Source organism: Sciurus vulgaris (assembly GCF_902686455.1).
Source record: "Sciurus vulgaris genome assembly, chromosome: 5".
NCBI lineage: Eukaryota > Metazoa > Chordata > Mammalia > Rodentia > Sciuridae > Sciurus > Sciurus vulgaris.
Window position 1 is genome coordinate 89,514,809 of NC_136465.1, and position 27,208 is coordinate 89,542,016.

Consider the following 27,208-nt stretch of genomic DNA (forward strand, 5'->3'; position numbering starts at 1 on the left):
TCTCTCTCTCTCTCTCTCTCTATCTCTCTTTGTCTCTCTCTCTCCTGGTTGCCAGATCCTTAGCTGCTTTCCTCTGCCATGCTTGTCTGTCATAATTTTCTGCCTTACTTTGGACCCAGAGTTATGGAATAACAGACTGAACATAGACTGAACCTGTAAAACTGTAAGTCAAAATAAACTTTTCCTTCTCTAAGCTGTTCCTGTCAGGTCTTTTGGTCACAGTGATGATGCAAAGGCTAACTAAACCAGTACCACAGTATTTCATGAAATGTGTATGCGTTCTTTCAATAAAAGTATGTGATGAAATTTAAAAGGACTAAAAAGAAAAACACTGAAAGAGATTATTGCAAAATTAGTGAGTCTCCAAAAAGTGCCAAAAGTTATTTCAATAGTTTTTAAAATTTTAGTCCATCTTGATTATGTATAGGTCTGTTCTTATTTTCTCTCACTCTCTTCAAATTTTCTAAAAGATATGTCTACATTAATTGGAAAATATACCTATATTAAAGTTATGAGTTTTTGGCCAACTATAGATAGAACAGCTAAGGAATATAAGCAAGTCACATAATAAGTTAAGGTTAGTTAGAAGATTGGGAGATAATATAAGAAATTGGTTCTTGGGTTGACTATTATACCAGGTAATGCATGAATTTTAAAAGGTAATTATGAAAATTGCTTTTGTGAAAAATGTGAAGAATTCTGACTAGGATGTTGAGACTGTGATGAAGGGAAATTATTAAGGAAATTAAATATTATACATAGGGTATCAGAGTCATGATTGATAAGTAAGAGATCAGAGTTAATAAATAAGAAGTCAGCAGGTATCATGAACATGGTAAAGAAGACCTGATTAAAACAATATTTCAGAAAAATTACACTGCAAGAATGCTTATAAGAAATTGATAAAAGAACATATAGAAACAAATGACCAACAAAGAAGTTATAATAAATTATGAAGTAATGAAAACCTGAACAAAAACATAAATAGCAAAGAAGATTTTGAATCTAAGCAAAATTTTAGAGAAAATATTGGTAAATCTCTTAACAGATTGGAAAGAATGCAGTGTCAGAGAAATAGAGAATTCAGAGGACTTAAGGGGCACTAGATTAGTAGTATATTTAATAGTGGAAATCAGATTTTGCAGATGGACAAACTTGCACACACCTGTAATCCCAATGACTCAGGGAAGGTGAGGCAGGAGGATTGCAAGTTCAAGACCAGTCTGGGTAACTTAGAAAAACCCTTTCTCAGAATAAAAAATTAAAAAGGACCGGGGATGTAACTCAGTGCTATAATGCGCCTGGGTTCAATCCCCAGTACCTTAAAAAAAAGAAAAGGCAGATTTTTACAAGGTGGCTTATTTGAAGTTAGTATATAATTGATTGCTACATTCAAAAACCTTATGGCTAACTATGCCAAGGCACTCTGCTCATCATTCTGGAAATCACTAAGATTCTATGTAGACAAATAATTTTTAACCTCAGGGATCTTACTGTCCTGAAAAGGAGTTAAGGCAGATTTTTAAACTTACCAATATACAAAGGAGAATTTTCAGATTTGGAAAAATCTTCTATATAGGAAATACCCAAAGGCATGATGGGGGTTTCACCCATTCCACGTATAATATTTCCTACCAGTACATATACCCACATTAATGACTTAATTTCCTTCACACACTCTGCATTAAAATGAACAAACAAAAATATTTGCATTAGTGCTCTGATAGAGTTAGTGACACTTAATTCAAAGTTTTCTCTAAGCATTTCATAGTTTTTATATACCCATGACATCTGGTCAATAATTTATCTTACTTTGCCAGCAGTGAATCATTGGGTCACTCTTCTTTCATTTTTTTGAGAAAGGGCTTAGGTGTAGACAAGTATAAGTGGTGTGCTGGAACCAGTTCTACTGGGCTGGGAGAGAAGACACTATGTACCTCTTCCCAATTCAATGTTTAGTGGCAATTCTTTTGGTAGTTTGATGGGAGCATGTACATCATAGAATTTGGCAAACACTAAATATCAGGCTTACCCCTATCCCAAAAAATTTAGGTTACCAGTAATTACTGGTCCCAGTTAGCAGTTGTGAGTACTACCCCATTCCTACACAACTTTGGGGTGAGAAAAAACACACATACATAAATATATCTCCCCATAATTCATATCACATTTATAAGATTTAAACCCAAGTTCCATTCAAGGTTGAATTCTCTACAGTTAATTACTTTATAAAAACTAAAAATATTTAACTGCATAATAATCACTTTATTTTCTATAGGGCCTGTTGTATACTGAAGCCATAAAAAAAAAAAAAAAAAAACCTTTTAATAAAACCACCCCAATCCTTGGAGCAACACCTTCTTATTAGAATAATAAGGGGCTGCCTTACAAGCACAGGGCCCTGGGTTCAATCCCCAGCACCACAAAAAAAAAAAAAAAAGAATAATAAGGACCAGACCTAAGGAAATTGAAAGGAAAAAAGAGTTCTCTGAAGACATATCTATCTCTTTGCCATTTTCGTTCTGTGACCAAAAAAACTGTCAAACCTCAAGGAAACACTGTGGGATCATGTTTAGGGCAGTGAAAAACAAGGTACTTTCACCTCCCGTAAATTGGCCAGGTGTTGCCCACAAATGTGAGGGTGCTGAGCACAGCTGAGTCCAGCAGTTTCTTGTGAAGTGCATCTCACAGTCGTTCTCAGTACAAAAACATCGTATTTTCCATTTCTAGAGGGGTTTTTTGTTTTGTTTTTTGGCGGTTTTTGTTTGTTTGTTTGTTTGTTTGTTTGTTTGTTTTGTTTTGTTTTGTTTTTCCCAATGGTGAGCACAATGATTTGTGTCTAGAGATCACAAACAAATCTTAGGCCTACTCTAGGGCAAAACTGAAAATGTGAGGTGATGAAAAAATGAGTGCACTTTCCTGGAATTGCCCGAGAGAAGGGAGGTTTTGCTGTACCCACTGCAATGTAGACTAGTACCTGCACAGCCTTCTGCGAAGCCAGCTCAAGAAGTGAATTCAGGCTACTGCTGATGTTTTTCCCTTTTCCCCTGAGTGCCTTCTTTGACTTAGCTCTTCTGAGACACATAGTCTGAAACTATTTTGGTTCCCGCTGATTCCATAATGGCAGTACTGTCAAGAATCCAGCATAAAAATGTCCCCATCACAGGAGAAGTTCTGGCCTGAGGTGAGTCAGCAGAGCCACCTCCAGACTAAATATCACTAGAAGATTATTTGGATCACTTAGCATATGAAGGAGCAGAGGTCACTATGTTGTTGCCTGGACCTATAGGAAACTAGAGGAAGCACCATTATTGTGCTAAACTGTAAAGTCAAGTTAAAGAGGGGAAAGGAGACAGAAAAACAAGTCCCTATTAATAGAAAGGGAATAAAGTAATTCCAAACTTTAGTATACTTGCTGCTTTCCTGGCTATAGAATATCAGGGATATAATACAAACATTTTGAACTTTTTCCTATTTGCTATTTATGTAATTGTTCAGACCAAATAATAAGCATAAACCCATCCTTCAAAGTCATTTTTATTTGTGGGATTAACTCTACCATGGTTCTGGGACGGTTATCTTTGACTTATTTTTTTTGTTGTTTGTGTTTTTTCCTGTTCATACTGGGGATTGAATCCAGGGCTTTGTGCAAGCTAGGCAAGCTCTCTACCACTGAGTGACATATCCACCCTTCTTTGACTTGTTTTAAAATAACCATTTTAAAAAACAGACAAGGAAATCTTAATAAATACATTGAATGAGGGATAATATTCTATATTATTAGACATTCCTATTCCCCTCTTGTGTCCTCTCAAAGATCCTAGAAGAGAAAAAATATCTTCTGTTCATTTACCAAAGTCACTTAACTAAATCTAATATTTTATTCAAAAGCTTTTCAGCAGAAAGTGTTCAGTTACAAATTCACTAGACAGAATACAATAAAATGAAGTAGACAACCTGATGGATCTTGTGTTGGTCTTGAAGTCTGGGTACCATTTTCCATACATAAGAAACTGTTTGAGGACACGTTGCTTGAAACTGAAACTGTAGATTCATATTCATATCTATATGAAGATGGGGAAAACATATTTATGTTAAAGAACTATTGAGGACAATGTGGGCATTTTGCAGATTATTGATTCCTGCTTCACTTAAGTCACAACATCCAAATTCTATAAAGATGTCTTTTCAACTTTGTTACTCTAATCACCATAAATTAATATCATCAATACAATCAGCTACACATTGAAAATGTAGACTTCCTTTTCAGTTAGCTTTCAAGTCTCTACATGTCAATGACATGCCTTTTAGATGATCTCACATCAACCATCTGTGGTTTTTAGGTGACCATTTCCTAGAAATAATTAGGAACAAGGAACAAAAACTGAACTAAAATAAAATAAGAGACTTAACATGTAATTAAGAAGATAAAGGCTTTGTTGGGAAGGAAACAATTTCTAACTTTGGATTCTCTGAAGTTTGCTCATAAGAAGCATAACCATGATTTTCTGAGAATCCAAAAATAATTACCCAACATGTTCATTAACTACAAAAAAAGAAAAAAATTTGCCCATCATAATGAAGGCCTTGAGAGAATACTGACTATCAGGACAGCTTAAAGTAATGGTTTTTCCTCTTCTCACAAGAACAAAAGGGTTAATAGACTATGGTCATTTAATTTAGGCAAATTACTACAGGATCCAAATGTCCTTTCTCAGAAAATGAATTACAGGCTATAAGATTATAGGAAATTATATCTAACTGAGTATCTCTTTGTTAGAAATTATTCTGGGTTTCTTTCTATGTGTATATTAGATAAGAGAAAGCCAAAAGAAAACTTGTCCTTCTTAGTTGTATATGAGCTCGAGTGTTATGCTTGGATACCCTCAATAGTCTTAATTTGTATGCTACAGGATATAATATAAAGAGTTGAAATACCCTCTCCTTAGAACAATTGCTTAGTCATGCCCATAGAACATGACTGTGAACTGTGAACAAAGGTTTCTATTTCCCTACTCATAAGCCCACACACATAACAGCTTCAAAGAATTAACACCTTTGGCAGAGAGTGGAACAAATGTAAATAATAGTTGGATATTACTTGATATTGCCTTGGATAGGATAAAAAATAAAAGAGCAGTAAAAACTCTTTGCCTAAAAATGTTCGATCCCTTCAAAAATACCTGAGAAGATAAAATAATTTTTATTCATTTAATTTATATGTTTAAAATTGAGTCTCTTATTCAAAGTCCACTTATTCATAACACACCAACCAAATGACAGTAAAAGGATTTTAAAATGAAAAAATGAAAAGGCATAATTCCACAAGGGTAAAAAGACTGGGAGATCTGACAATAAGGCGGAATTTGAGGAAATATTGAAAGTGGGAAATAAAGCAGATATGTTGACGGTGACTGAATTGGAGAATGAAAAACATAGTTGTAAGTGTCTACAAGGAACACCCAAACACATGCTCTATATCCCCAGAGAGCTTCAGGCAAGATTCCTTAAAATGTAGAATGGGCGTGATCCAAATTCCAAATGACTTACACACTATGGTTTTAAGTATACATAAGGATGAGTTCAACCTACAAAGACATCCCCTGCCTCTCGCACTGAAAATGTCCATTGAGTCTAGTGCATTTAGCTCTAGACATACTGAGGACAGGGAGTCCATACTAAAAACTGAGTATTAAAGAAAATAGAAAAATTGCATACTAAAAAATGAGGTTACCATTCCCACTGGCCGGTAGCCAAGCTTCTACCTCCCAAGCCCAGAAAGTAGAATCCTTGCCTAGGAAAATTAATAGATGATGCCCAGTTCTGAGTCATCTGAAAACAGCCAATCCTTGCCTAATCATTCTATGAAAAAGTCATCCATTAACCAGGTCCTAAACACAAACATGGAATTTCTAATCAGTTTATTGTTGCTGTTATTCCTCTTTCTTAAATATGAATAACCAAGAACAAGATATACGAGGGACACCTATAATGGTGAAAACAGAGACAAATAAAAAACTGTACTTGGAGGAGCCAGAGACAGCAAAGATGAAGAAAAGTTAGATGGGAAAAGATACTGCCTTCTTGAAAGAATAAGATGTCCCTCAAAAAGAGATATTCAAAGAATGAAGGAGTCCTTGAAAATGAAAAGTATGATAGTGCAAGTTAGAAACCCATTCGAAGGTTTGGAAGATAATCTCTCAAAAGTAGAAGAAGATAAGCCATAAAATTAGAGAAAGAAGATGAGAAAAACATGAATTTAATCCAGGATAGCCAATATTCAAATAGTGGAAGTTCTAGAAGGAGAAAATAGAAGGGTAAGGGAAGGAGATATTATCTAAGAGAAAAAATGCAAGTAATTTTCCCAAATGTCCATACTGAAAGCACCTAGCACAGAGGAGGAAAAGAACTTATGTCAAGATAATTATGAATTTCTGACTCTAGAGATTAAAAAAACTCAATATTTAACAGAGAAAAGAATCTGGTCACACGGATTAAAATTGCACAGTATTCTCAATAATAATAATAATAACACTGAAAACAAAAAATAAAAACACACTTTGGAATGGTGTCCAAACTATCAATCAAAGTGGAAGTAAAATAAGAATATGATTATACAAATGGTGTGACTCTACTTCATGTACAACCAGAGAAATGAAAGTTGTATCCCATTTGTGTAGAATGAATCAAAAAATAAAAATATAAAAAAGAACATATTCAGATGTACAAGGTTTTAAATTTTATACTTTTTCAGAAAGTTACTAAATTAATTTCTCTACAGAAAGGAAGAGAGTAAAAAGGAAAGTAGAAGCCATGATACCTGAGAATGAGTAACTGAACATAAGAAAGAGGAAAGCAAAGGCCCAAGGATAAAAATGGGGGACAATTCCAAGGGAACAGCAATGCCATTTCCAGTTTAGAATGCAGTGGGTAACAGCAGTACAGATGGTGCTAGGAAATTATCTCCCAGACAAAAATGGAACCCTCTGACTTGCCCTGAGAGGACAGTTGCTCTATCAAATGGAAAGGAATTAGTGAGAGATATAAAGAAAGCTAATCAAAAGAAAAAAATGAGTCAATTATTAAATTCGGGAAAAATAAAAGTTATGTAACAGAAAAAATAACAGCATGATCCAGTGGTGAAAAGTATTTTCAAATCATACAAATGTAAATACTGAATATGAATTTATAATAGGAATTCAACATACATCCAGAACACTGAGGTATTAAAAACTAACAAGATACAAAGGCGAACCCTCAAAAGAGTTAAGGCAGTTACAAGGTTAGAGAGGTTATCCTGGAAAGCAGGAATCAGGGGTAGGGGACAAATCTTCCAATATCATTTTATTTGTACAATCTTGTATATAAACTATTTAGGTAAAAATTAAAATAAAAACCAACATTTAGACTGTTCTCTTTGTGACATACAATTAAACAGAACCTTATTGCAATCAGAAGTGTCTAAATAGTCCTGAGGAAGGAGTAATCCAAATTCTGGCAGGTCCTAAGTATCTTTTCATCAGATCCAACTTCATGGAAGAGGTGTCCCAAATCCTTATTTCACAGATTGACAATGTGTGACTGTGTGAGTGGAAGTGAGGCAAGTCAAGAGCACAGGACAGACTGGGGGAACAGAATCCATTTCTTCCAGCTCCTACTTCAGTGCTCTGTGTTTTTTAGAAAGTATCACTCCCAGAGGGGTAATTCCAAGTCTCAGTTCTTGCAGATAAAAATTGGACCTAAAATATCATCAAAGACTGGACTACTTACCGGTTCATGAGGAAATGAGGTAGCGATATTAAGAAACACCCTAATCCCATAACCACACATCCGACACCAATCATTATAGGTCTATGTAGTTTAGTTCCAAAATAACTCACAAATATAATCAACAAAAGATTTCCTAGGGAGAAAAATTGAGAATGCTTATTTAAATAGGTATTAACAAAATCTTAACAGCTTCACCCAATCATTTATATACTAGTATTGACTATATAGCAACAATCTGAAATACTGGGATTGGTGCTCAGGATGCATAAAACTTTTAAATGAATAAGACAAAACTTCTGTCCTAAAGGAGGGTTCCATTTCATAATTAAGACGGATACATAAACAGATCTCTGTGGAACATCACCGTTTAAAGAGGGCAGAGGAAAAGAAGTCAGTGAAAGGAACTGAAGAATAGTTCTAGGGGATTTACAGCTCTGTGATTATCCTTGGGAAATGGGACATAAAAGTAGGTGACAGTTTATATGTGACCTCTGGCCTCTCCTTTCATGCCTGTTCCACAAAACGAGTATGGAGTTAAAAATTGAAAGAACAAAATATAAATATAGGTTCTTGGCAAACCACACATTTTTAATTCAATGAACATTTACTCTGCTTCCACTATGTATAAAGAAAACCTCTAACCATAGAAATGAAAAGTTGTACCTCATTTGTGTACAATGAATCAAAATGCAGTTTGTAAACATAAAAAATTAAAAAAAAGAAAACCTCTATAATGAGGTTAAGGATTATTAAAATTTCAAAAAAAAATTCCTCAAGGAGTTAATTTTCTAAGTAGTGTTGAATATTTTGAAGACTTTTCTTTGGATTTCTGTTTCTCTCAAGTCTGCCTTGTACGAAGAAGAGGATTAGTGTCTACATTATTTTATATTGAGAGTGCCCCACATCTATAGCCACATCAGCCACAGTGGCCTCTCCACATCTCTAAAATTCCCAGCACAAATGCTATCCTAGTTACAGGTAATGTCTCTGAAAGCTCACTGAAATCTGTTATGTTTTTGTAAAAGAAGAAAGGAAGAGCTGTCCCTCCACACTTAAGGTTGAGTTCGCCTTTGCTTGTGGCCTTGCTCTGTCAGTAAAACAATTGCCATGAGGACATAGGACAAAAGTTGTGGACAAGGCTATGGAGAATGGTGCTTGTAAAAAATAACCAATGGGGAATGTAAGTGGAGTCAACTTCTACAGGCATCTGTAAAATATCTCCACCCCCAGCAATATATCTTGGGTCTTCATCATTCTCAAGTCACCTATCAGCACCTAGTAGTGGTAGAAATACTTAATATTTTCTACTTTGTCAAGAAATTTGGGGCAATAAAAATATGGCAGTATCTGTTTTTCCCATCCTGGGGCCTTGGTGCCTTCCTTCCGTTTCAGAGGTATTGGTGCCCATCTGACCATCCCAGCCCAAGCACAGCATTCATTTTCTCCAGCAGTTCATACCAACACTTAAAACCTCTCTCATGTCTTTTAAACCTCTCCCTCTCGCTGAACTTTAGTCTACAGATGTCTTCTAGTTTCTCTCCAAACATTCCAAGAACATTCATCTATAGTTACAGATTCCGTTTCCCTCCTCCCATTTTTTCCTGAAGTCACTGCTGTCCCCACTACTTTTTAGCTTCTATTCTTTTTTTTTTTTTTTTTTTTTTTTTTTTGGAGGTGTTGGGGATTGAACTCAAGGCCTCACACATGCTAGGCAAGTGCTTTTTTACCACTGAGCTACATCCCCAGCCCTACTTTTTAGCTGTTAAATCTACTATCCTACTAAAAGTACTTGGCAAATGTCATTAATTACTTCAGTACTTTGAAACCCTGGAAACAGTTAACAGTTCTCCATCCTAATATAATTGGATATTTCCAATGATTTCAACACTGTTGACACATCTTTTCACATGAAATTGAAAGACATTCTTTCTTTTGGAAATTACTACTCCCTGGGCCTCTATAGGACGAATTCCTTCCTGGTTCCTCTGTTATTTCTTGGACCATTCCTTCTCTTAACACTTTCACGGATTCTTTTTCTCCCATCTCTGCCTTAAATGTTGGTACACCTACAGGATCCATTCTTTGTCCATTGCACTTATTCATTTGTTGCTTTCGTTTTACAGTGTTGGAGATGGAACCCAGGGACTCATGTATGCCAGACAAGCATTCTATCACTAAGCCACATCCCCGGCCCCTGTCCACTGTTCTTATCCTATGTCCTTTTCTTGAATCCCCTCATCTACTCTCTAGTCTTAAACATTTACTTACTCACTTATCAATAGCTCCAACCCAGGAGTTTCCCAGTGCTTTAGACTTGCAACAGCATTGTAAACATCACTCAATACCCAAAGGTCTTACAGACACCACCACAAAAAATTTGCCTAAATAGAGATCATCACCATCTCCTCAGTCACCACTATTATCCTGCTCCTCTTCCTGTATTCTCGGCCCTGACACTATTATCCTTTCCATTGTCCAAGCTGTAAACCTGCAGAAGTCCTTGCCCTCACCTGCCTCGTATATGTTGTCAGGTTCCCTGGAATTTAACTCCTAGATTGCTTTAAGTCACTCTTCTTCTCTTTATTCCTACCAGTATGATCCTGGCTCAGGCCCAGATACTTCTCCCTGGGCTTCAGCATCAGCCTCCTGGAACTTCTCTATCCTCTGTCTGGTTTTGTACCTTCAGATCTATCTCAACACAGCCACAAGCATAGCCCTTCTAAAAAGTGAATCCGACTCTGGCTTTAAACAGGGATTCTTAACCTGCAGTCTATAAACTCCAAGGAGTTCATGGGTAGAAATCACAGATTACATGAACTTGAGTGAGGAAAAAAAGAAGTTGCATCTTTATTTTCACTGATCTCCGTTAGTTTTTCCACTGATGGTAAAAAGCAGGCAATAACAAAATGTAGTACTAACAGTTCTTATGATTTTGTCACCATCAAAAGTACAGATATTTCCATGTAACATTACAGTTGTTTGCAGATACCCAAAATGTTAGTAACACTAATAATTACTTGAAAATTAGTGCTAGATATTATTTAATGTGTTAAAAGCCAGGACCATTATTTAATAAGTTGTTTTCATATTTTGATATAATGCTATTTCAATATATTTGGCTTCCTTTCTACTGCTATAGTTTATTTTGTGGAATTACAATATTATTCATCAGATTGCTAACGGGGTGCTTAACACGGAGGAAGACCAACAACACCCTTTCTGATCTTTATTGACTTTTCTCACCCAAGATTAAAAGATGTACTCGTAATAAGCTCACAAGTCTCTCCCCATTTCTCACCCTTATCCATTTCTCCAGGATTCGCATCCTAACAATTTCCACCTTAAACTTGACTAACCAATAATACTGGGCTGAAGGTTACTCCCCACACAAGCTATTGTACTGCTTCACCTTTGTGCTGCTGCTTCTATTGAAACTCCCTTCACATTTACCTAATACCATTTCTTCACCTGGAAAACTTCTACTTATCCCTCAAAAGCCTGTCTTCCCCAAATGAGGTTGTGTCCCCTTTCCTGTTTCTATCAGGCTGTGTATATACCTATGAACAGCATTTATTACTTTCAAAATTATTAATTTGTACCTAGGCCCTCCATTAGACTGTGAGCTGAGTCTATGTAAGGAGTCTATGCCAGAAATCTATGCAGGAGTTAGTTTTAACTCTTTTGCCAGGAACCAGGACACAGGAGATTCAGAGTAAGATCTGAGGGACCGGACCACAGGAAACAAGATCAGTCATCAGTGATTTCCATTTTGCTTCTCCTCAACCTTGGTTTTTATTTCCATTTTGGTTAAATCTGTAAAAGGTAATTGTTTATCTTGAAAGAAGAAGCTATTATAAAACTAGAAAAGAGTGGCATGAATATGTCTATGTAGCTTTGTTTATAGAAATCTTTCTCTCCCTTATCTCTGTTCTCACAAATTCCCAATCACCCCAAAAATTAGAACCTAAAAGTAAACTGCATTCTTCCCCAGGGTCTGTTTCTAAAATAAATTCAGAGCGAGACAGGAAACTAGTTTCTTCTTCCTTTTGAACTTAGGAGAATTGTCAACCTCCCTGACATAAAAGGAAAAGAAAAAATATTTGTGTTTTCCTTTGGAAAACAAATTCCTTTGGTCTCCCACAAAACATTCTAAATACAAAGATGACAACCTTGTTTCCCTTAGGATTATCAAATGATAGATTTAAATATAAATACTCCACTACTCATGCCAGATAGCCAAGAAACTATTAGAAAAAGACAGTGGTGCAATATGTGGCAATATTTAGGTGGTAATGTGAGGTAGTATTTAAATGGATTGTTTCTAAGCATATTATAAACTTACCCAGGCTATTCGGTTTTAGAAAACATACAACTCAATCAGATTAAATGACTTAAAACAGTACATAAGGAGAATAAAATTCAGACCAGCTCCACAGATAAAACAAAATATAAAAAGAAGTAATGCAAAAATAATCCATTACCAATCTCAAAGCTTCCATTAATAAATCCAACTAGAGATGTCGGGATATTGAATTGTCTCTCTATTTGGGTGAGCATGGAATTCATATAAGATCCAGATAGTGTTTTGGATACATATGCACAAGTTAATGCCAACAGAAACATCTAGAAAGAAACAAATAAGATAACATATAACATTTTTAATGATAACATTTTAAAATTGTATGTTCATCATCTATTGAGAAAAAGTCCTCTGTCATTAGAATATTTCCAATTTAAGTAATCCTTAAGCTTGCAAAAAACTTTAAAATCTGGTTTGTTCTGCTCTGTCATGGCATGTTTTCTCTCTAAAAATTCAAAGTGGGACTAATTGACCTGTGACACTGAATTTTGTAGTAGTTATAGTCTCATTATTTTATAGGCACAGCTGTTGATTCAAATGTCTTCAGCACTACAATGCTATCTATGGTACAAATGGATACACATTCTTTGGTGAAAGGAAGAAATACAGAATCAAACAAAGACACCGTCAATGTAACAAATCTGCTCAAGTTTTCCCTGCAGAAGGATAGGTTCCCAGATGACCTTAGCCAATCCAGCTCTTCCTCTTCTCTTGTTTGAAATTTTCGGGCAGAATTATTGCAACTCAGTAACACAGGAAATGTCCAGGACAATCTGAAGTATGCCTTCATTTTCCCCAGCACAGGATGTTCTATAATACTTGAGCTCAGCAAACCAAGTGTTGTCCATAGTATATAATCCCAAGGTCCAGCACTTTTGGGGTCTCTCAGCTGTGGCACAAAGCGAGGCCTATGCAGAGATGGGACTCCATTTGCTCTGGGTGGTTTTCTGGGTGTTGGGGACCAGGTCACTACAGGTCCTAGGCTTCTGTTTATTCTTACTACCTATGTGTGAGTAATAAATTTGCTTTTCCTGATGTGTTATCTGAGTGTTCTTCACATCAACTCAACTCCAGCAGCTGGATTTGTGCAAAACCTCCTGACAGAGTTAGGAACTTTTGTAGTCTCTTATTCAAAGTAATATGCAAATTATATGATGTTAGATTTCTACTTACTGGTAGTAAAATTTTTAAAGTAATATTTTAATTACAAATATGTCTCTAAATTGAACAGGTACCTGTTATGATAAATAAATGTGCATACTACAAATTTCTACATACTGAATCAATCATATCTTCTACATATTTAGTTCCAAAAGGAAGTGAGGTTGATGCTTTTTTTTGTTTTTCAGTGTTGGTGATCAAACCCAAGGCCTCACACACACTAGGGAAATGCTGTACCACTGAGCCACATCCCCAACCCTTTTTTATCTTATTTTCAGACAGTGTCTCATTAAGTTGCCCAGGCTGGTCTCAAAACTGCCATCCTCCTGCCTCAGCCTCCCTAGTTACTGGGATTACAGGTGTGTGTCACCACACCTGAGGAGGTAGGGAGTGGGGTTGATGCCTTTAATACAACATCAAGGATAACTTCAAAATTAGAACCATTGTGATCAACAGAGCTAGAACAATTCTATTTAAAATGTAAAAAATTAAATTTCTGATAGATTTATTAAATCAAAATGAAGAAGACAGTTTTTAGCAAGGATTTGAAAATGGAAGCATTGTATCATGGGTACTATTATGGTTAGGAAGATTAATTCCTGCATCAAAATCAACAGAATATGGCTATATTTCTGTCAAGTCAAAAGGTGGTTTCCAGTCACATGCCATCGGACTTTTTCCTTGACCATATTTAAAGTTACTACCTGATAACATTTCCATTCTCAGACAGCACTGACCCACTCTAGCCATCATTTTCAAATACCTAAAATCCTTGCTCCACACACCCACTTGAGTCAACCTACAAATTATCTGCTATCTCATGCATTCCCTTCAAAATTACTTACAACTTTATTTTGTTTTTCAGGATCCAACCCAGTCATATGTTCTTCACGAACAGAAAATAATTATAGCAACTCTACTGGAAAACTTAGCTCTATCCCTATCCCTTCTAATTTTCCTCTAGCTCTAGTTCTAGAATAAGTATTCTTTCTCCTATAAAATAGCATCCCTCCATTCATGTTCTTAAGTCCATTTTTCCCACTTCTGAACTCCTGATTCATCAATTATTGCCCCCTCTCCTCTCACTTATTACTGCCTCTCTCCCCTATAGCTTAATAATGTACTGAAGGTACTTTTGTGTTTTAAAAATAAATACCTTCCCTCATGCCTGATGACAGCTGTTTAAAAGAATAATATATACTCAGTGCATACATTATTTATCCTTCATCTAGCTTTCAGGCTATGATAGTCTGGTGTCTCCTGAAAGTACTATGTAAAAAATCAGAAGCAACTTCCTAAGTTCCCAATCCAGTAGATGCTTCTCAATCATTGACTTATTTGATGTCTCCAAGTTGTTACCATTAATCTCTCTTTTATTCCCAAAATTCCTCTTCCCACACATACATAAATCTCTGCTTACCTGATAGATTCTATTTGGTCTTCTCTTTGGCTAAAACTTTCAGACTTTAGTCTTATACTTTCTACACCTTCCACCATGCATGCTTTTCCAAGAAATATTAACCCTAGAGCTCCAACTGTGTACCTACCTCTATTAGAGCTGCTAACATTGTGCATTTTATCTGTTTGGATGTCCATAACTTCTTCCCTCATTGTATTGTGAATAATACAGAGAAAGAATCATGTTTTACTTACTTTTGTATATTTTATGCCTAGTAAGTGACTGGTTAAGCACCCTAAGACATGCTTATTGAATTAATAACAGAATATCAAAAACATCCCGAAGAAGCAGTCAGTACTGACTGAAAGTAAGATGAACTCTAAGAGTCAAACACATTGTCTTAATCCATTTCAGGTGCTATAACAAAATATCATAAACTCAATGGCTTATAGACTCTAGAACTTTATTTCTCATAGTCTTAGAGCCTAGGAAGTCCAAGATCAAGGCACTTGAAAATCTGCTGTCTGGAAAAGATCCACTTACTGATTGAAGGATGGCTATCTTTTCACTATGTGTTTACATGGTGGAAGGGGCAAAAGGTCTCTTTTATAAGGGCCCTGATTCCACTCATGAGGACTCCACCCATGTGACGTAATTAACTCCCACAGGCCCCACTTCTTACCATTATCACCTTGGGAGTAGGGTCTCAACATGTGAATTTAGGGATCACAAACATTCGGATCACAGCATACACCTAGGCCAAAAGGTATCTGTACCAATTAGTTTGGTGAAATCTGAATAGAAATTAAGGTAAAAAAGACCTGGGAAATATGAATACCAAGCTTAGTATAAACCCCAACTATTATATAGCTGCAAAATAATGTGGCGATGTCTCTAGCTATTTATCATTTAATATTAAGTATCATTTATGGAGATTCCCTCTTCTCACTATAAATCTTTGCAGATCATATTACTGAGACTATACAATTTTCACATGACTCATTTAAAATCAAGGTCTACCAAATCAAGTACAAATCTAACTTGGGAAAATATTTTTTTTTTTAATTTTAAAAAAGAAAACTAGATGGATCATGATCCTAGTGTTCTTTCCCTAAAACAATTAGATAGGTTCGCTAAATTGATTCTATTCACAGAGTGAAAGAAACAAGTGGTAATGGCATTCTAAGTCTAGTGTTAACCTGTATATACAGCTAGGCCTAGTGTGTGTGTGTATGTGTGTGTGTGTGTGTGTCTGTGTGTGTATTCCTACTAACTTTCAACAACAATGTTCTGTTTGAAGCAAATTTGTTAACAACAGTCCTTTGATGCTTCCTAAAAAATTTTGTTTAAAGAACATATTTTAAAGTTCAGAAAAGTAGAGAAATCTAATGGATTATTAAGCATTTGCCTCTCATTTGTACTTGATATACATGTGGTTGCAATATTTTGCCATAACATTCACATCAGTATATGATCTTGCTAAACTCCAAAGTAATCAAAAATAAAATTTAAGACCTATGGTTTATAAATAAGCCTGACCACTTTTCTTCACAAATGGTAGTAATAATAAATATTTGATATATCATAATTTTTCCTAGCATTTAAAAAAAGTTCTACAAAATAGGATGATTGTTATTATCCTTTTCAGATGAGAAAAACTAAGCAAAAGAGGTTAAATAAGTTATACAACTTTATACAGAAAATAGCATCTGGATGCAGAAAGGAACCTAGAGAATTCAGACTCAGATTCTTCTTTTTAACCATGCAATTACACAAGATCATGAGAATTGAGGAATAATTTAAGAGGATATTTTTATAGTTAACATGGCATTTCAGGCAAAAGTAGTTTTCTAGATCTGTTTTATAACTCTCCACTGTTGTGCACTTACAGAGATTTGACCCATACACATATAAAGGGAAAATGAGCTTTTGATAGGGAGAAAATGAGTGCCAGTTTCTTAGTTGGGAAACCACTTTCAGGCACTAGCTGTGGAATTAAGACAAATGCTCAAATTCCCAGGTTGAAAATAAATTCAAAATGTAGTGAATATAAGATACTTTTGGCGCTTAAAAGAAAGAATTTGCTCTGAAATAGTCAAAACCATCAGAACAGCTAACAAAATGAGTATTTTTCTTGTAGACAATGATTGTTATAATGCCAAAGCTTGAAGAAAACATTTGTTTTACTGGGTCATTGTGAACTAATCTTAGCATACTAATCAACAAAGCATTTCTGTTCAATGAACTATTTTCTAGTGCTGACCCCACACACTTCTCTGTGATAGAAATCCCTGAAGGGTGAGCATTATATTAGTGCCTGATTCCAGAAAATAATTCCTGGAAAAATATAATGTGTGCCTCAAAGTTTTAAAAATCCTGTCCTTATTTAAGTTCCTCAAAACCATTTCTGATTAAATTGCCATATCAATAATTCTGTTTAGACATACCCTTGGTTATAAAACCAACTAAGTTTAAGAAAAACACTTTACATATACAGATACATATGTTAAAAGACAAAAACCAAGCAAACCATACCTTCACCTTTGAAAGACATTTTACTCTGTGGGTTTCCATCCTTTTCTCAGTTTCTCCCATGTTGCTCTTCTGATTATTCCAAGATATTTAAGTTTTAAATCTTGATATGTCTTAGTTCTACCTTTTTAAGAAAACAGAAACCTACTAAATTACTGACAAAATCATGCCATCATTCTTTTGAAAAAGCACTAAATTTGAACAACATACTTGGAATCTACCTAGGAAGTTTTTGATTCAGATCTAGAAAATAATAGGATTAGAGAAGATATAATTTTTGATTTCTATTGAAAAAGTTACTTTAACTACAATCATTCTTTATTTGCATAATGTGTTATGGTCCCTTGCAAATAATGACTATGTGGTTAAAATAAAGCTTTTTCTCTTCTTTAGCCAAAACCAACAGAACCAAAGTGATCTCCCTGGACTCACTTGAAAAGTGCTGCTTTTAATAATACAAACACTTTGGTTTGTGTTAATGCCAAAAATCTGCTTCAGCAAGCACACAAAGGCTTACAAATCTCTACTTGGCCAGGCTTCCTCCTCAAGTTCTTTGCATTCCAAGACTTCCCTGGAGTCTCAGGAAGAGAAATGCTTTCTGGGGCACTGTTGACTCACAGAAACCTGGGGAGACAAGGAATTTTAATCATGGAAATAGCCTCAGTAAAAATAACAAATAGTTCTACAATCCGGGAAAGAATACTACAATTCCAATTGAAGATGTAAGGTGTGATAGAGACCAGAAATAAATGGAGGTGTGTGTGTGTGTGTGTGTGTGTGTGTGTGTGTGTGCGCGCGCGCGCGCGAAAGTGTGTGTGAGATACACATGAATAACATAACATTATGTATATGATATATGTGTAATAGGTATAGACATATAAATGTGTATCTACATGTATACATAATATACAGGCACAGATTTTTTTTTTTTTCAGTGCTGGGGATTGAATTCAGGGGTATTGTACCACTTAGCTACATCTTCAGCCCCTCTTATTTTTTATTTTAAGACAAGATCTCCCTAAATTTCCCGGGTTGGCCTTGAGTTTACAATTTTATTGCTTCCGCCTCCAGAGTAGATGGGATTACAGGCATGCACCACCATGACCAACTGTGCATAGATTTTTATATGTAGTAAAGGAAGAGGACTTAAACTATTAATTTGTAATAACTTTTATCAAAGATTTTATTTATTTGGTGTTTAGAAAGGACAATATTTTGTACCAAAAGGAAAATATTTTACTTCAATAATATTTATTCTAGTAATTGATTTCAACTTACAAGAAAAATATCTTAATAGTATCCCCAGCATTAATATATTAAAAATTCTCTGAATAATGTTCATTTAATAAGTGATTCTGAATGGTACTTACTTTAACAAATTTGCTGAATCCCAAACACACACATAAAACAATCACCACTGAGCAATTATGTATGAGCTTAGCTCTCTTTTCTCATACCCTCACAGACAAAAGCACTGGAATTCAGCAGTGAACAAGACAGGCAAGTTGACCCATGGAAAATATAAACTAGTTAAAGAGGTATAAGTCTTTAGGGAAGGCACTTGGGCCCAGATTCTTAGGAGCTTTTACTTTTATTTGGAAAATAAAATTTAAATAAAACATTGGAATAAAATCATTATATGATGAACTACAACTTGTTGGTTTGGAAATAGTTAAAAATAGGTTATAGATGAAAGTTATAGAAATGCTCTTGGTAATCTGAATGGCCATAAAAATGAAACTATGCTGAAATTTCTAAATCACAAAATACTTCAAATCACCTTGACTGTAATGCAACGCTGGTATTGAAAAAATTGATAGGAAGAGATAATTTTCAACAGAATAGAAACTGATGTGATTTAATCATGTACCGAATATGATTTAATCATAAGCCTCTCAACTTTCCCCATCTCTTCTTGTGCATTTAGAATCCAATCTCTCTCCCTTGACTTTTTTGCCTTCTGACCCTATTTAACAATATTTGACCCCAGTATAGTTACTCTACCAAACAATGAGATAGAGAATTTATTTCTCTTCCATGTCAAAGTTGTCTTCACTTTTTTAAATGGCTAAAGCCATGACTATTCTAAAGGTCTATTTTTCATATTGTAGCTGAGGGCACAGAAGCTGGAGTTGGTGCCCAGAAAATCCTCACACAGGGAATTTTGTTGTTCTTTCCATGAATTATGTCACTACCTAACCATCTAGAACAGGTTTGTGGTTTTTTTTGTTTTGTTTTGTTTTGTTTCACAATACCTTGAAGACTTGATTCAAAACGCTTTTATGGTATTGAGAAAAGTTTTATGAACAATTGTCTGGAATGGGATAAGAGGTAATATTTAAAGTTAAACACATGGAGAGGCTGGGGCTATAGCTCAACGGTAGAGAGTTCGCCTTGAATGTGCGAGGCACTGGGTTTGATCCTCAGTACCACGTGAAAATAAATGAATAAATAAAGATATTGTGTCCATCTACAACCAAAAAATATTTTAAAAAAAATAAAGTTAAGTACATGGAAATAATTCAATGTAGATAAATTAACCCTAAACTTTTTCTAATTTTCCAGCTTGTATCATGAAAATGTTTTATCCTTTCAGATACATTTTAAACATTTTCCTGGAGAAAAATAAATGAACAAAATCTATTTCTTTTTTTCAACAAAATTCGTGAAATCCAATACTTAATTCACAATCACGGTTAAGGACTTTGACCCTCAATCAGGAATGCATTTAGAGCGTTTCAGCCATGTGAATAGTCCCTTTTTGTTAGCACAGTTGTTTACATGGTGACTTCTGCTTCCAGGATCACAGAGTGTCACTGACAAATCCCTATCAATCATCACTGTTAACAAAAACAACTTGCTGAAGTTTTATTAAGTGGCAATCATTTTATTTCTCTAACTCTTCAGCATTCAAATGGGAACAGGTAATAGAATCAAGTAATGGAACAGGTAATACCTTCTCAGTCAAAAGTGCTTGAGTTTCTTCTGGTAGCCAGTCACAACTCTGAGTTGTTTTGTTTGTTGTATTGTAGTTACACACACACACACACACACACACACACACACAAAATGTAACCTCTTACAAAATTCTAAGAATATGGTACAGAATTGTTAACTATGTGTATACACATTGTTATATAGCAGATCTCTGGAACTTTTTCTATCTTGCATGATTGACACTCTACCTACCACTGAACACCAACACTCTGGGGTTTTTGACACCCTTTGGTTGCCAGCCCTAAATGACATGTCTCAATCACAAGAAAATACACTTCTTAAAAATGAATACTACTCACTTATGCTCTATATTGACATAGTTTGTGATATCAGAAACCAGCTGGGGAAAATGCATGCATTTGATTTCACCCTATTCTTTACTACTAAATTAATTAAATAAAGACTTTATCATGGCAAAGTACATACATGAAGAAGCCTTAGGAGATGATCCTTTCCATGGGAAAAAAGAGAATCAAACCAGCAAAAATCTTACGAAAATCACATATTTCCAGGATCTACAAATAGCCTTTAGCTCTCTGAGAACAGCCTCTTGGTTGGTATCCAGTTGAAACAATTTCAACCAATACCAAACCAAGCAAGTGCATGCCAAGGAAGTATGTGCAGAATCAACAATGACTTTTTGTATGATGCCCAGCAAATTATTTTCCTTCTATTTTGTTCATTTTCATCAGAAAATGAAGAAGAAAATAATGGACCCTGCTCTTCGGCCTCAGAAATGTAGGTAATATTTTATTTTCTACCTTTAGAGGAGGAACCAATAGTGCATAATTCTAGGAAAAACTAAGGAAGAAACTGAACTTGGCATTAGAATATTATTCATACAGATGATCTCACCATGCAAAACAAAGGCTAGAACACAAGCAAAATTCTTCATCAGCAATCAGTTTAGTAGTAAATACACCTGTTTTGTTGCTCTGTTTATGTACTACCTCTAGATAACAGATCATGAAACAGAAAAGTCAAACTGAAAAGGTTGTGAAGAACATTAATGTTATATCCCATACCCAGCAATTCTAGAGAATGATTGGATAATTATGGGAATAACCAGTTTCTTACCTTGTGATAACGAGACATCCTCTTTGACCTAAGTGTTCTGAGGCTCCTTTAAATCCTCTACATGCTGACCTTGATGTCCAATCCTGCATTTTCCAGTTAGAACAAGAATCTTGAAGTCGGTTTAGAGAATCCCTCACAATTAATACCTGATTGTCTGAATATGTGATCAAATTTTTTATCCCCTACCATCCCCAGGTGTTATCTGATCACCCTGACCTTTCTTCAACAAGAATTCTGTGGTTTGATTTAACCAGAATCTGCACTCCCTGCCATAGTCTTGATATTTCCTGTTTGTAATTTTCCTTCCACTGACCCTCACTCTTCTCCTTGTCTATAAAGTCCCACTGCTCTGTGCTGTATTCAAAATTGAACCTAGTTCTATATGGAAGTTACTTTTCTGTTATCCAAACAAAATCTGTTTTTACCACTTTAACTACTGTCAGCTCTGGTTTTCCTCTGAGAGAGACAGGAACTGTTTAATTTCTTCAGATTATGATCTCAAATCTTCTCTTCCTTTATTTGTACAAATTTTTAGATCCAAAAATATGTATTTCCATTTAATTTTCTGCAGGTAAATACTGAACTTTTTCTCATAAAGACTTTTATCTGTTTCTAAAACTCCAAATATGAATGAAAATTAATAAAATGCTTTGACTTTTTCCCAATCTACTTATTGATGTATTTTTTTTTTTCATTCACATTAATGAATACAGGGAGGTAGCTAGCTAGAGACAGAATGTCACATTGGAATTAGTTAACCTGGGTTTAATCCCTGATTAGCAGTGAGTTGTTTATAAACTCTTTCAGCCTATTTTTCTTTATTTGTGATGTTAGAATATTTATGTCTACCTTGCAAGACTGTTATGAAGATTGGGTTATAAAATTCACATCAGCTCTCTAGTGTGGTGCTGAAATAAAACAGTCACTCAGTCAATGATAGTGATTATTATTCATTCATTCCACAAATATTTATTAAGCTCTACTACATTCCAAGCACAGTAGTAGGTGCTAGGGATACAAATATGAATACCATGTTCTTGCTCTTAAGAAATCTCATAAACTATTCTTTTTTTCTTTTTTTTCTTTGGGGGGGGGTGCTGGGGATTGAACCCAGGACTTTGTGCTTACAAGGCAAGCACTCTACCGACTGAGCTATCTCCCCAGCCCCTCATAAACTATTGGGAGAGATAATTAAATGATGATAATAGCTAGCTATTGTCATAATACAATTTAAGCTCAGTAGTAGGAAGAGGAGATTAATGAAAACTATTCACTTGTATAATTCAATTGGCTGTCATTTGTATGCAGCAGAGTCATTTAAAGATTTGGGTTTTGAAATTAGGCATAAGTTTGAAAGCCTTTTTTTAAACTAGTTATGAGCTTTGTACAAGTAACTTAAATCTATAAAATAAAGATAGCATCTATCTTTTCAATGTCCAGACAGGAAAATAGAGCTCACAACAGGTAATAAAGGAATTTAATATTGGGAACTAGTTACAAAGGTGTCAAAAGAAGTCAAAAAGTCAAACTGTGAACAGTGGGCAGCTCAGAGATTTATAACACTGAAAAGTCGCTCCCAAACCAAAGGTTGTACCAGAAGGAGAAATGGCTCAGCTACAGATGCTTGAGTCCTGGAGAACACAAGCCACTATCAGAGGCCACATGTGCCTTTCTCTTGTCTACAATCCCAATGTCACACAAATATTTCCCAATAAGACAACTTAACAGGAAGTCAGATGTCAACGGAGCCTGGGAAACTTAGTTTTCAGAAGTTCGTCTCTTGGGATACAGAGATCGGGGAGAATGCATGTGAGACCAGAATAACAATTACCAATACAACCATAATCCTTGCAGTAGAATTCAATAAGATATATTAAATGTCTACTATAAAATTAGCACACAATCAGCATTCAATAAACAGCGATTCATATTATTGGATAATATAAATTAAGTTCTCTTTTTACTCTCAGTAATAAAACATTCAGGAAACTTAACTATTGTTTATTTAGCCAGCTCTCCACTTCACATATGTGTAATCTCTGTGCAATACCAAATAAAAAGAAATCTTTGTCATCAGATCAATGGATTTTCAGCTGACCTGAATATATGAACTGAACACATTTACATCATATGACCACCATAGTCACCAAATCTTCACACAGCGAGGAATATATGGTTTTCTTATTTAAGTTATATATGTGAGTAAAGTGTTCAAAGAGAACCAAATTGATGGTACATACATGTTCTCAGTTACCCCTAAGTGCTTTGTTAAATGCTTAAACAGACAGACTTAAAAATGGTACATAAAAGTAAACAGTAAATGTTTCTATGGTGGAAGAAGTAAAAGAGTAAAGGATAATAATGATGATAATGATGATATTATTATTATTATTCATTCTTAATCTCCCCCTCCACGGGTATATGTGTGTATGGAGAACTTAAGCCAAATACTGGAGTACCAGATCCAGAATCTTAAGAATGGTTATCTCTGAATGGGATTATGGTTGATCTTGTTTTGTTTTTCCTTTGAAAATTTATGTACTGTTTTCTACAAGGGTCATTTCTTCCAGTTAAAAAAGACAAAGGGAAAAAGAACTAGCATCATGGAAACTGAATCTTTAAATATGTTACAAGAATACATCACACTTCTGAGCTACATTAATGCTGTTCTTAATTACTTTTGAGGGGTTTTTTTTTTCCATGTTTCTCAAATTATTTTGCTTTCATGAGGAACTTTTGTCAGTCTCCTCTTCCTTCTCTGACGACTCGGAGCTTAATTCAGCAAATCAAGTCTAGGGCAGCTATAACCTTCCTCAAGGGAACCACTGGATGTTACAGCTGGGAGGCAAGTAGAGTTGCTGTTCTGATCTTCCCAACTAGCTGCATATGTTTAAATGTCAGAATATCAATCCAGATTTCTATTTTGGGATTGGTAATAAGATAATTGTTTAAATTTTGCAAAGGGAACCATTTGGAGCTCTGAATAAATATTGAATGAGATGTTCGGGATCTAGTTTTAATCAGTGTGTGTTTATAATTCACCTCTCTGTTTACCACTCAGCTGAATATCATTAGTCAGCATGTGGTTTGGGCCATTAGACAATTTTAAACTTTTACTTGTGGTCATACAATGTTTTATTTTTACTTCTAGTGGGTCATTAGGTAAAGACAGGAAGCATAAAGAACACTGATGTTAAAGTATAACTTAATGAGGAGAATAAGAATCATGTTATAAACTTCCTTTGAGATTACTTTCATGTGATCAGGATATTTCATATTTCTAGTTATAATTTGTAACTAGTACCTCATTTTATGGTTCCAAAAACAACTTTTGAAAATAAAGAATAGCAGAAAAAATTTTCCAGATAGGCTTTTTATACTCAGAGAATATCTACAAATAATGATACAAAATCTACTTTGTTATTTTCTCAATTTTAAAGAAAACTTAAATATTATAAAAGTTTATTTTTAAAATTATAAAAATATGCAAGTGTAAAAATTCCAAAACCATCACATCGGTTTTCCCAGATTTTAACAATTTAACATAACAAACTCCAACCTACACTTTAATGTATGACTTTCCAAAGACTAATTCAACATAATGTCATTTTTAAATTTATTTCTTATCAGGTCATACTTTCTCTCAGAACATCAATTTAAAATGAGCACATAGCACATATTAAAATGATACACAAAACACAAGAAATTTGTATTCATAATATTATTACTTAACACCATGCTAAAATAAATTTCATAATTGCTTACATATTGATCTAAAATAAGGCATTTTAGATAGAATCATCTATTTTGAAATAAACTTTAAAAAATTTAATCAATATTTATAATTAACACCAATCTTTAGAAACTTAGTAATATATGGAATGAAGAAGAAAGAAGAACTAACAATGACTCCTAGGTTTCTATCTTGGTGGTAAAAGTAATTGAGATAGGAAACAAAGAAAGAGCAGTACTATGGGAAAAGAGCAAATTCAATCTCCGAATTTGACGTGTGAGGTACCTATAGGCCATATCCAGGTAGATGTGTTCAGTGGACAGTCAGAGGTTAGAGTAATGCATTTGCAGGTCATCAGCATGACAAAGGACTCTGTAATCCAGTTGCAGAAAGGTAGAGACAATGAATCTGAATGGGGAGCAATTTCATTGACCTGCATCTTTAGGGCTCTGTAGATAACCTTTTCATCCTATCAAGTCCCTATTTTCTCAGGCCTCTGAGATATTTCTTTCATAGTTCCTTAGAACATTTGCTAAACTAAATAATCCTAGTTTTATGATTATTTCTTCCTGCACTGAGAACTGATTATGTATGGCACATACTCTCTCTTTACATAATAGCAGACATGGCAAGATCATGTACATAGCAGGTGATTAATAGATGTTCATTTCTATTATTTAAAGTCATCTAAATCTCTGTATAAAAAATTAACTTATGCTTCCTGCAAGAATTTCATTTTTGCTTTTCAAGTTGAACTTAAAAATTCCAAAGACTAATTTTAAAATATTAGTCAGCAGTACTTAATAGGTAATTATCTCCCATGCATCATCAAGACTGAATCATTTCATCATCACTACATATTTTAGTTATTGCAGGATTTGAAAACATCAATTTCTCATCTTAGGGAAGACCATGGAGTTTATCCAGCTGAGGTTTCATAGAGGGTTAGGATTATAGTATCTGGCATGACTAATTCCTGATTCCAGCTGGTGATAGAGGTTGAATTTCACATTTTGCTTATTTGAAAAATAGGTGCAGAAGAGTCACTATAAATGAGAACAAACTAGGCTTTGTTCCTGTCGAGTGGTTTAGCAGTGTTTTGTGGGTGTGTGTGCGTGTGTGTGTGTGTGTGTGTGTGTGTGTGTGTGTGTGGAAGAATCACCAAGTCTGAAAGATTTGTTACTGGAATAAAATCCAATTGCTCTTGGAATGGAAGTAGAATATCATTTTTAAAGATCACTGAAGTTCTAGGACTTCTCTTGAATAATCACCAGATTATAACATTTATTATATAGGATTATAACATTTATTATAACATTTATTATATAGGACCCAAGCAAGAAAAGGAGATAATATTCTCTGAATTTGTTGATATGATCAACAAATATAGAATAAGGGAAGATGTGTTTTCTGTCTTAGATTTCCACAATTACATTAGATAATGAATTTCCATTGTGATAAAAGCTTGACCCTTTACACTTCATACATTCAATTGAATGTATACCTGCTTCATACATTCAATTAATGAGACTAAGAGAGATATGAGTATATACATATGTACACCTAGGAAACGCATGTGTGTATCAATAAATACAGATTGACATAGGTAAATATACAAATATTATACATGAGTTCACGCTGATGCCTCCAGTTCCAATTCAGTGCTAGAGTACATCCAACCTTCCCTTTTTCCATACCTGTAACTATAATTTCTATCTATGAAAACTTTGCTTCCCATTATCATTAACATATTGATTTATTTGCTCAAAGTTAAATTATATAGAAAACACTTTTCAGAATTGTTAATCCAAATCATTTTGAAAAGCAAACCTACTACTAAGCAAACCTACTAAGAATTCAGCATTTGTTTACAGATTTGCAGATCAAGTTAACATATAGTAAAACATAAAAATTGTAAATACACAGTTCAACAAGTACTGACAATAGAATATACTTGTATAGTTCTTATCTTATCGAGATACAGAATATTTCAATCATTCCAGAAAGGATACCACAGTTTTGAATGCTGAAGTCATTTGTTTTTTTTTTTTTTTTTTTTTTTATCAGAGTAGATTTTTTAGTAGTATCTAGGAATGCTTTAATTTAGAACTTAAGAAAAAAAGTTAATTAAGAATGACTGAACACACAGTGGAATATACACACAATTAGTTAAAAACAA

General features: G+C 34.6%; 2 protein-coding genes across 17 annotated transcripts in view; one reads left to right on the forward strand and one right to left on the reverse strand.

Annotated features, from left to right (window-relative positions):
• SLCO1A2 (solute carrier organic anion transporter family member 1A2) overlaps positions 1-27,208 on the reverse strand; it is a 144,746-nt gene that overhangs the window by 64,731 nt on the left and 52,807 nt on the right. For 5 of the 16 annotated variants that reach the window (XM_079141498.1, XM_079141483.1, XM_079141494.1 and 2 more), the window contains 6 exons: positions 17,740-17,846; positions 17,226-17,346; positions 12,252-12,393; positions 7,771-7,903; positions 3,958-4,064; positions 1,533-1,679 (listed from right to left, as the gene is read on the reverse strand). In XM_079141498.1, coding sequence (XP_078997624.1) covers positions 1,533-1,679; positions 3,958-4,064; positions 7,771-7,903; positions 12,252-12,393; positions 17,226-17,285 — 589 coding nt within the window. In that variant the 5' untranslated portion in view covers positions 17,286-17,346; positions 17,740-17,846. Of the gene's footprint in view, positions 1-1,532; positions 1,680-3,957; positions 4,065-7,770; positions 7,904-12,251; positions 12,394-17,225; positions 17,347-17,654; positions 17,847-21,296; positions 21,380-27,208 lie in introns of all 16 variants that reach the window. The other 11 variants (XM_079141495.1, XM_079141491.1, XM_079141492.1 and 8 more) reach the window with 7 other exon arrangements.
• The window catches only part of IAPP (islet amyloid polypeptide), a 39,540-nt gene continuing 33,256 nt past the window's right edge, over positions 20,925-27,208 (forward strand). The window contains exon 1 of the mRNA XM_079141520.1: positions 20,925-20,957. The gene's annotated coding sequence lies outside the window, so the exon portion shown is untranslated. The remainder of the gene's footprint in view (positions 20,958-27,208) is intronic.